Source organism: Apaloderma vittatum, unplaced genomic scaffold (assembly GCF_000703405.1).
Source record: "Apaloderma vittatum isolate BGI_N311 unplaced genomic scaffold, ASM70340v1 scaffold2890, whole genome shotgun sequence".
Taxonomy (NCBI): Eukaryota; Metazoa; Chordata; class Aves; order Trogoniformes; family Trogonidae; genus Apaloderma; species Apaloderma vittatum.
The window spans coordinates 73,627-82,753 of NW_009696035.1; the positions used below are offsets into that span (position 1 = coordinate 73,627).

General features: G+C 42.9%; 1 protein-coding gene across 1 annotated transcript in view; it reads left to right on the plus strand.

The window, feature by feature from the left end:
* Nucleotides 1–9,127, plus strand: part of MAP4K4 (mitogen-activated protein kinase kinase kinase kinase 4) — an 87,357-nt gene that overhangs the window by 54,785 nt on the left and 23,445 nt on the right. The window contains exons 12-16 of the mRNA XM_009873193.1: nt 201–287; nt 1,053–1,178; nt 4,503–4,664; nt 7,822–7,928; nt 9,005–9,120. Coding sequence (XP_009871495.1) covers nt 201–287; nt 1,053–1,178; nt 4,503–4,664; nt 7,822–7,928; nt 9,005–9,120 — 598 coding nt within the window. The remainder of the gene's footprint in view (nt 1–200; nt 288–1,052; nt 1,179–4,502; nt 4,665–7,821; nt 7,929–9,004; nt 9,121–9,127) is intronic.

Here is a 9,127-nt window from a genome sequence, read left to right on the forward strand (position 1 = left end):
GCAAATTTCAGAACAGAAGGGGCCAAAAATTCGATGCTCAGGAGGCAGGGCTTCCTAAATTGTTCTGCAGGCACTAATCCATCCTGAAGTGCGTTTCTCGTTAAAGCTGAACTGGGGAAGTAGCGTGTGGTGTTCCACCCAGGGGGTTCTGATGCATTCCTTTTGAATAAATTTATTGCTGGGTAATTTCTATGTGACAGGAGTATATCAGGCGACAGCTAGAAGAGGAGCAGCGGCACTTGGAAATTCTACAGCAGCAGCTGCTCCAGGAGCAGGCCATGTTACTGGTAAAGCACCGTATCTGTTTTGTTCAGTAGCTATAGGATCCATTTATCCGGCCAGTCCTAGGCTTCCCTCAGTCGGGCACAGCTGCGCTGGCAGTACGACAACAAAGGAGATTGATTAAAAGGCCATTTATGCTAGTGTCGTGGGCTGACAGGCACATATGAGAAGTGCTGTATGGTCACACTGCTTTCTGGGCAGTAAGAGGAGGCTTTATGTTAAAGTGGAACAGTTCTGGTGTGGTGGTCGAGTTTTTGAACAGACCTTGGCATTCAGTGAAGAACCAGAGTGCTTATGTTGCAGATCAAAAGCACACATGATACGTAAATCCACCCCAGGATACAATGGCCTAGTGTTGGTCTAAATCATTGTTTTATGGACTTTACACTGGATTTAGTATAAATAACTGGTTTTTTTTTTCCTTTAATACAAATCAGTTTTGACATAACTCTCCAATCATGTCAAGCTTAGCAGTATACTCGCAACTTTCCCAACATGAGACACATGCCATACTGGTCTAACTTAGCTCTTGAGTACACTTTAACAATGAAATAAACCAAAAAAACCAATAATAATGCAACAGCAACCAGAAAGGTGCATTTTTAATGGGATGGTTAGGGACACATCCACTGTACAGTCAACTTCATGTCTTGAATTACTTATGCGTTCTCTCAAAGGAATACAGATGGCGAGAGATGGAGGAGCACCGACAGGCAGAGCGACTCCAGCGCCAGTTGCAGCAGGAGCAAGCTTACCTCCTGTCGCTGCAGCACGATCACAGGCGGCAGCAGCAACAGCAACAGCAGCAGCAGCAGCAGCAGCAAGAAAGAAACAAACAAAGCTATCATACTCCTGAGCCAAAATCCCACTACGAGCCTGCGGAAAGAACGCGTGAGGTAAGTCCTGCCTACAGGCAGGAATCTAGTACCTGCTCCTCTACCTCTGCCTGTTGGCATCATCGTGACTGTAGTTCTGCTGTAGTACAGTCGGAGGCCAAAGTGTCACTCATAAGAGGCAGGATATTTTAAAATGTTGGCTGCTGGTTTGTAAACTCAAGGGCCACTTCTCAGTACTTGTGCTGCAGTCATTGGCGTTCAGAATTTTGGGGTATAAAGGGTGGAAAGAAATTCTGGAAGGCTGCAACTAGGGGATTTGGTTTTGGAAGCGTCACATCGGGAAGTTGATCTCATCTGCACCTCATCAGAAGTGTTTTCATAAGAAGCATTGATGCAGTTGATGATCTGTGTCTCTGGCAAGTACTGGCGATTGGAAATTGGGAGCTAATTGGAAAGCCCGAACCCATGAGGGGGGTGCTTGCACACAGCACCTGTCTACACATTTGCTGCTTTAGCTCATGCTCTTGGGAATTTCCTTCTCATGAACGCACACCTGAATTTCATTGATTTCCTTTTTTGAAGTGTTAAGTATTCTCTTCTGAGATCACATCCTGCTCTTATGAAACTCTCTGGTGCTGCCTTCTTGGACTCGGGCACATGCAAGTTGATCTGAAATCATCAGGGTGATTTTTGTAGTGGTGAGTGAGTGGTCCCCTGTCTTCACTGGTCCATGGGTAACATTGCTAAGCAAGTAATTGCCTCTTTGATGCAGGCTTGGCTCTCTTTCAGCGATCTTACTCTTATGTTTCCCTTGAGCACCATACTGCCCACAAACCACTAGACTGGACAATACTGGTTGAAACTCTTAATGGCATGTATCACCAGCTTGTGGGAAATAGGTAAATATATTTGGAGCTGTTGAACATGATAAAATAGCTTTCAGTCCACTTTTGTCCACTGGTGCTTCATTGCCTTTGAAGTATCTTCATAAACCATGTTTGCGCTGTCTCATTCAATCCTCTTCATGGTTGAAGTATCTGGTACATCTCTCACCCTTAGAAGTTGCTCAGACTTGTCTGGTATGTGGTGGTACAGGCATGGAACTAGCCGTTCTGTCCTTGTTTCGTGTTCCTGGCCCACCTTGGTGAAATTACAGTGCCAGTCCAGCACTTCTATTCAGCCTGAAGGTTGCCTTTGAAGGAATGCTGAACTGTATCTACTCCTCGTCTCCCATTTTCCTTTCAGAGGTGAAAAGGAGAAAAACTGAAGATTCAAAAGTGTTACATCCTTTAGCAGAACCACTGACTCAGCTGTTTTTCCATTGTAGTCTTTTTTGAGCAGGAGTAGCTAGCAGGAGTAAAGTCAAGACACAGAAAAATTGTGTTAGTAGTCAGATCTTCCCAGAGATTACTATCTATTGTTATTTTTAAAAAGTGTGGTAGAAGTATAGCTACAATATCTCAGTGCCTGGCACAGGGAGTGACACCAGTTAATCTTAACAGTGGTCATTAACTCTGATATCCCTCTTGACAAAAAATAGTGAATTTAGAGTGTTCTGTCCTCATACTTTAAGGCATCCTTCTCTTCAGAGAAAGTCTCCTCCTACAGAGATACTGACCATCAGAGTCATAAGCCAAAGTGGATTAACTTTCCTGTTCTGTCAGAGTCTGATGGTGATTATTTTGTTTTTCTTTTCCCATTGCAGTAGCAGTGAGGAGATAAGGAAAAGGACTTCTAAGATTGGCTCTTGGAAACAACGGGGAGCTTGGAGCAAAAAATTAGACTTAATAGCATTTTCTGGTCCAGACAGTCAGGTGACTGGAACAGGACCTGTTTCTATCCAGGGATGCACTCAGTATCTTCTTCCCAGTCTTTGCTTGGTTTTAAGGATGTGTGGCTCGGGCAGTTTATGTGCTTTGTGGAAGAAACCTCCTATCGTCTACAGCTAGAGACATGAAAGCCTGTTACTTCAGACAGAAGGACTTGGGGCTTTTCCTTATTCTTTTCATACCAAAGAGCCAAAGAGTCTGGCCTGTTTTTTAAACTTTAAAAGATGTCTCTGTAAAATTGAACATGGCGGTGAAAATGATCGCATAGTGAAGATGTTTGCCTCCACTGTTGTTATACTTCCCAAGACATGGTGTATTTTGTGTAGACCTGGAAGAAGCTTGTCTGCTTGTTCCCATAGGCATGCTGTTACTGTCTTCAAATTTAGGAAAGCAGAGGCAGGTTAGGTTTGTGGAGCAGCTCTGCTGAGGAGTCCTGGAAGCTTGCCTCAGTCTTCTGACATGAGTATATGAACAGACAGTCTCGACCATCACTGCTAGGGAACAATTAGGAAACCACCCCAATACTGACTTTGTGCTTCAGGCATAAGGATTGAAGCACATCATGTGAGTGGAATCTCAACAAATGAAATCAGCCCAAGCTGCCAGTTTGATCTTTCTTTGACGCTTTGATAAAGTGCTGGGAGTTTAGCGTTCCTCAGAGGCAGCTCCCCTGGCAGAAACACACGTGCTGCCCTGGTTGCAGCGAAAGACCATCTTTAGAAATGGGAGTGCATTTCCTTTCTGCCTCGAGCCTCTCTTTGTCTCTTGCCCTTCATACCCCTCACTGTTTGCAGTGCTGTGGCCTTGGAGGAGGCTGCATTTGTGCAAGGGGCCCTCACTTGTGATTCTTTTGAGACTGAGCACTTTCTGACTTAGTCTTCTCCTCAGCAAGCTCTCAAGGTTAGTGTATGATCACTTCTGCACCTCCCTGAGAGTGAGAAACAAGCTGCTGGGACTGTTCTCTGTAGCCTGTGTGTTCATGCTGGGACTATCTGCTAAGAGAGAGGATGGCCAGTCCTTCAATTCTGTACCTAAAGCCAAACAGCCTCCAGCATTACCCGGTAAAGAAGCATATCCTACCTTTTGCATCGGCAAAGAGGCAAGGACAGGAAAGCAGATAATCAAATACCATTGTTTGAGTAAGGGGGGGCCGACTACGGTAAGGGATAGCAACTGGAAATGTACTTTTTTATTGTAAAGTTGTTTCTGTTTTTATATATCCTTTTTATTGACTGTGGGGAAAATACTGATGGATAATAACTAGCCTAGGTAGAAGGAAGCCCCGTGATGGTCTTTCATCGTATCACTTCATATCTTACCACCTGCTGTATCCTCTCTTCCTAGTATGGATTTTGCCATACTGGCATACTTGCCACTTTTGTGTAGTTCACTCAGTGTTTTACATTACTGGGGAAAGCATTAGGGAAAAAAATTCTGTCAAGCCCTCAATGTATTTGGTTTCTTTATGGTAAAGGGAAGGTGGTACTCACCTTCATATTTCTACTGCAGTTGGTTTTTGTGACTCCAAGATTAACCTCCATTTATTTTGGCTTAGGTGGAGGAGAGATTTAGAAAAACTAATCAGGGCTCCCCTGAAGCACAGTCGAAACAGATGGGCAAAGTGTTGGAGCCACCAGTGCCTTCAAGATCAGAGTCCTTTTCCAATGGAAACTCAGAACCTGCTCAGCCTGCTCTGCAGAGGCCGATGGAGCCCCAGGTAAGTGCCCAGAAAAATTGTGGTGAGCCTGGAGGAAATGCAGAAGTCCCAACATGTTTCCTTCAAGTTTGAAGATCCTGGCACTTAAAAAGTCTTATGTAAAGAGTAGTACTGTTTCACAAAGCAGCTTATTCAGTAGATTTGCTCTTTGTCTATTTTTGCTTATTTTGTTGATAAACTGATGGATTTGTGGGTTTAGTATTGGGATTTTTGTTGGTTTTTTTTATTATAATATTAGAGCTAGATTAAAACTGTTGCATTCTGTTATTTTCTGTGCAACAGCAGAATGGTGAGCTAAACACTGGTGATGGTTGCATTACACTTCTACAATTCAGAATTTGATCTGTGCAAGATATTTACTACCAAAAAGGATGCTCAGAAAAGAAGTGAGCTTGCTTGGTTTTGTAAATTCTTGCGGAAAAAGCTAACTAAACAAGTGGCTTTTAGTAGTATGAGCACTGCTTCCAAGAGGTTTTCAAAACATGACCAAGAAGAGCAAGTTTGTTGTCAGCAGGCCTACAGTTGCTAAATAGAGCTCTGTACCACCCCTGGAAAATCAAAATGAAGTTGAAAACACTGAGCTGCGTGGCTGCTGTTGTTCCTTTTTTTTTTCTAATGAAGAGCCTCCAGACCTTGATATCTGTATCTCACAGGAATTGCAGCATGAATTTAAAAAGTAACCTTTGTCTAAAAGCGAGACATAGCCCATAAATTCTGCGCAGTTTAGATATGCTAAACTGAACAGTATAGTTCGGCATTCGGTTCCTCTGTTTCCATGCAGAATTCCTTCTCCCAAATTAAATCTGTTGATGACAGTGCAAGCTAAAACCGTCCCTGATTATGACGAGGTATTGCAGCTCTTTTCAGCAACAGGAGAATTTGAACAGACGGGAGAGTGGGAGAAATCAGGACAGAACTGCATCTCTTACTCATTAATTCCTGGCTTTTTTTCAAACTTCCATGACTATTTCAAAATATTGGACTTGTATCTTCATGCTCTCTGTGCCAGTTACTTTTAAAGTCTGAGTCTTCCACTCATATTAAGGATAATCAGGCTCTTCAACAGCTGTGTGTATTAAAGTTGAGGAAATAGTAGTAATATAAAAACAAATACATCCAGTCTACTGAAACTGGGATTGAAAGCATTTTTTGCTTTCAATTACTTAATTATTAGGTGTGAAGACAGTGTGTTCCTCAGTTTTGACCTTTTCTCCTCTTTAGTTTCAGAAATTAACTCTGAAACGCAGGTTTATGGGCAAGGAGGGAGTAGACTGAAGGGTCAATGTGGATTTCAATGGAAATCCCAGTGGAGTTTTAACTCCGGAATTACTGTTGTGCCTTGTTAGTATGTGTAATTAGATATGTGTGCATGTATGTATGTGCTTAGTTTGTGTATAAATATGTATATATGTACAGAATATAGTACATATATGGTGCAAGTATAATATGCATTGTACATATGTATACTATATACAATATATATTATGTTTTTTTGTTTATATATATATTGCAATAACTGTGAAGGAATAAAGGCTTTTGTGTTATGGTCTTTCTCCAAAAGTTTGGAACTGTATCTAGTTCCTAAATTTATTAGGTAACGTAATTGTCTGTCAGTTTGCACATTTTACTGCATTCTTTAATTTTGTACATTCCTTCAATTGGATACCCACTTCAAATTTCCCAGCCCACCAATACTGCCGTGAGATGTGACCAAAGCCCACTAAAGACTGGGAATAGAAGGTGACTTCTGTCTTGAGTGGCCTTTGGACTCGGGCTCACAGTGCAGATATTAGGACCCCTTTGCTTCTGGGCACCAGTGTATGTGTATGTGGAGAGCGTATCTCACAAGAAACGTATATGTGCTGTATTTTCAGTCTGTTACGTTCTTTGGGCGCTTGCCTTGCTTTTTAAGTGCATTGATTCCACCCCACGCTTACCTAATGCCATAACCAATTTGTCTCTGCCCGCCCCACCTGCCTTTATTCTGTGTTAATTGGAAAGCCAGTTATACTGAGCGCATTGAATGTTTTATGTTTTGTTTTCTTGTAAGGTACAGTGGTCCCATCTGGCATCTCTCAAGAACAATGTTTCCCCTGTCTCGCGATCCCATTCCTTCAGTGACCCTTCTCCCAAATTTGCTCATCACCATCTTCGTTCCCAGGACCCATATCCACCTTCACGCAGTGAAGTGCTAAATCAGAGTTCTGACTCTAAGTCGGAGGTACCCGACCCCACCCAAAAGGCTTGGGCTAGATCAGACAGTGACGAGGTGCCTCCAAGGGTAAGGAGTAGAAAGACAGATGTGTGCAATTTTTTTTATTATTAATTTTTATTTTCCTAAGGTTGTGCTACCCTGGGCACTGGGAAGACCATGTCCTTGTGCCAGCGTTGGTAATAGTATTTTGGAAGTCAGATCATAATGTAGGTGTACAGTCAATGGGATAATGATAATCAACCTTAAGTACAATATTGAAGCGTCATATAAAATTGGCAATTATTTATAGAATGCAGCTATTTCAGAGAGACAATTTGTTATGCGAAGTTAACAAATCATTACCATATTCAGGAACGAATGTAGAATATCCCTGAGGTTATTGCTCAGAGTTAATTTTCCTCTTCATCTTTTAGCAACCCAAACTATGAATCATACACATATTTAAAATTGAGATGGAACTGAACAAAAAGGAAACATTCAATATATTTCCTCCTCCTCTCCCTGTCCCACCTCCCCTCCCATCCACTGGGATTTGCTTCTTCTGAGTATATTCTTGCTCCCCACCAGTCCTTGCCTTCTGCTGATCCATTCCCAGGCATTTGTTTGGTTCCCCTGAGCTTATTCTCCTAATTCTCATGCTGTTTCAGCAAATTGCTTTGTGCCTCCCCTGCTTCAGTCAAAATGCCATATTCTTTTTAAATGTCTCAGTAGTTGGAGGGATAGCGGGATGTGTATGTGTTCGTGTGGTAACTATTAAACACTACTTAAAGACTAAACTTTGAGTTCTCCTCAAAATCTATTGCTTTTGGTCATCAGTGCTAGCATGGACTTAGAATTCAGTGTTGTTAGAATCTTAAGAGTATATTCTGTAGTGGGAGAGGTTTAATCTTCCTCTTCTCTCTGTCTTCTACATGGGTTTAACACAACCTTCTTTCTCCCAAGGTACCTGTGAGAACAACATCCCGATCACCAGTCCTGTCCCGCCGTGATTCTCCACTGCAGGGTAGTGGGCAGCAAAATAACCAAGCAGGTCAAAGAAATTCCACGAGGTTTGTAAGCCTACGCGTCCTCATTTTTCTCGAGTTGAAAGGAAAAGGCTCATGGGAAGCCAGGTGTTTCCAGAGGGCTTTTGGCATTGTCCGTTGGATGTGAGAAGATGAACTTGGATCCATTTTCAGTAATGGTTAATAGTAATTTCCCTTAGTGTAGCATGTGTGCCAACAAACACTGGCATAATTTCTTCTTCCCTCTCCTCCTTTGAGTTGCCAGCTCTGTAAATTTCAAAATATCCTTAAGATTTCTGAAAAAATATGGCCATTCATTAACATCGTGCCTTTTGGTGCAACAGGTTGTCTTGGGCCTACTGTGGGGATTACTGGCAGCAGAAGTGTTTATGACATCTGAAGTGAAGAGATCTTGGAATCTTTCTGGCCTGCGAGCCAGAACTAGGCTTTGAGAAGAGGAGTGACGTCCATGAGCATCTGAGATTAGGAAGGGGGAGGACAGGACTGCCTTCAGAGCTCAGCAGAGTAGCATGGACAGGCCCCATGGAAATAGGCTCACTGGACAGGAGTTGAGGGTATTCTAAGAGGGACGGGGAGTGATGACTTTTTGGCTTGTGCTTGGGTGACCAGGGCAATTCAGAGATAAGTTTAAACCTGCTGCGTGCAGACTGAGAAAGCTGTCTGGTTTAGGTTAGATACATAAGAACGGCAGACATCCAGTTTCAAAGAAAAAGAATAGCTTACACCCCCTAAACTTTTTTTTTAAACCATTTTAAATAAGGTAATAGGTATTTGAAAGGGAAGCCACTGCCTGAGTTGTGAAGCATCGCTGATGCCCTCAGCTCAGTGTAAAGTGCTCTTTCAGATGAGTTATTAGCAAAACGTGGAGGAAGCCTCCTTCCCTGGAGATGTTCAAGGTCAGGTTGGATGAGGCCTTGAGCAACCTGGTCTAGTTAAGGATATCCCTGCCTGTGGCAGGGAGGTTGGATTAGATGATCTCTAAGGTGCCTTCTAACCTAAGACATTCTGTGATTCTGTGAGGAAGAGTGATGCTTGAGTTTAGAAACAGGAATCTGAAGCTGAAGTATGTGACAAAGACTTTCTTCCCTCCCCTGGTGCAGCAATATAGAGCCTCGTCTGCTGTGGGAAAGGGTGGAGAAGCTCGTACCAAGGCCGGGCAGTGGGAGTTCTTCAGGTTCAAGCAACTCCGGCTCACAGCCTGGCTCCCACCCCGGCTCTCAGAG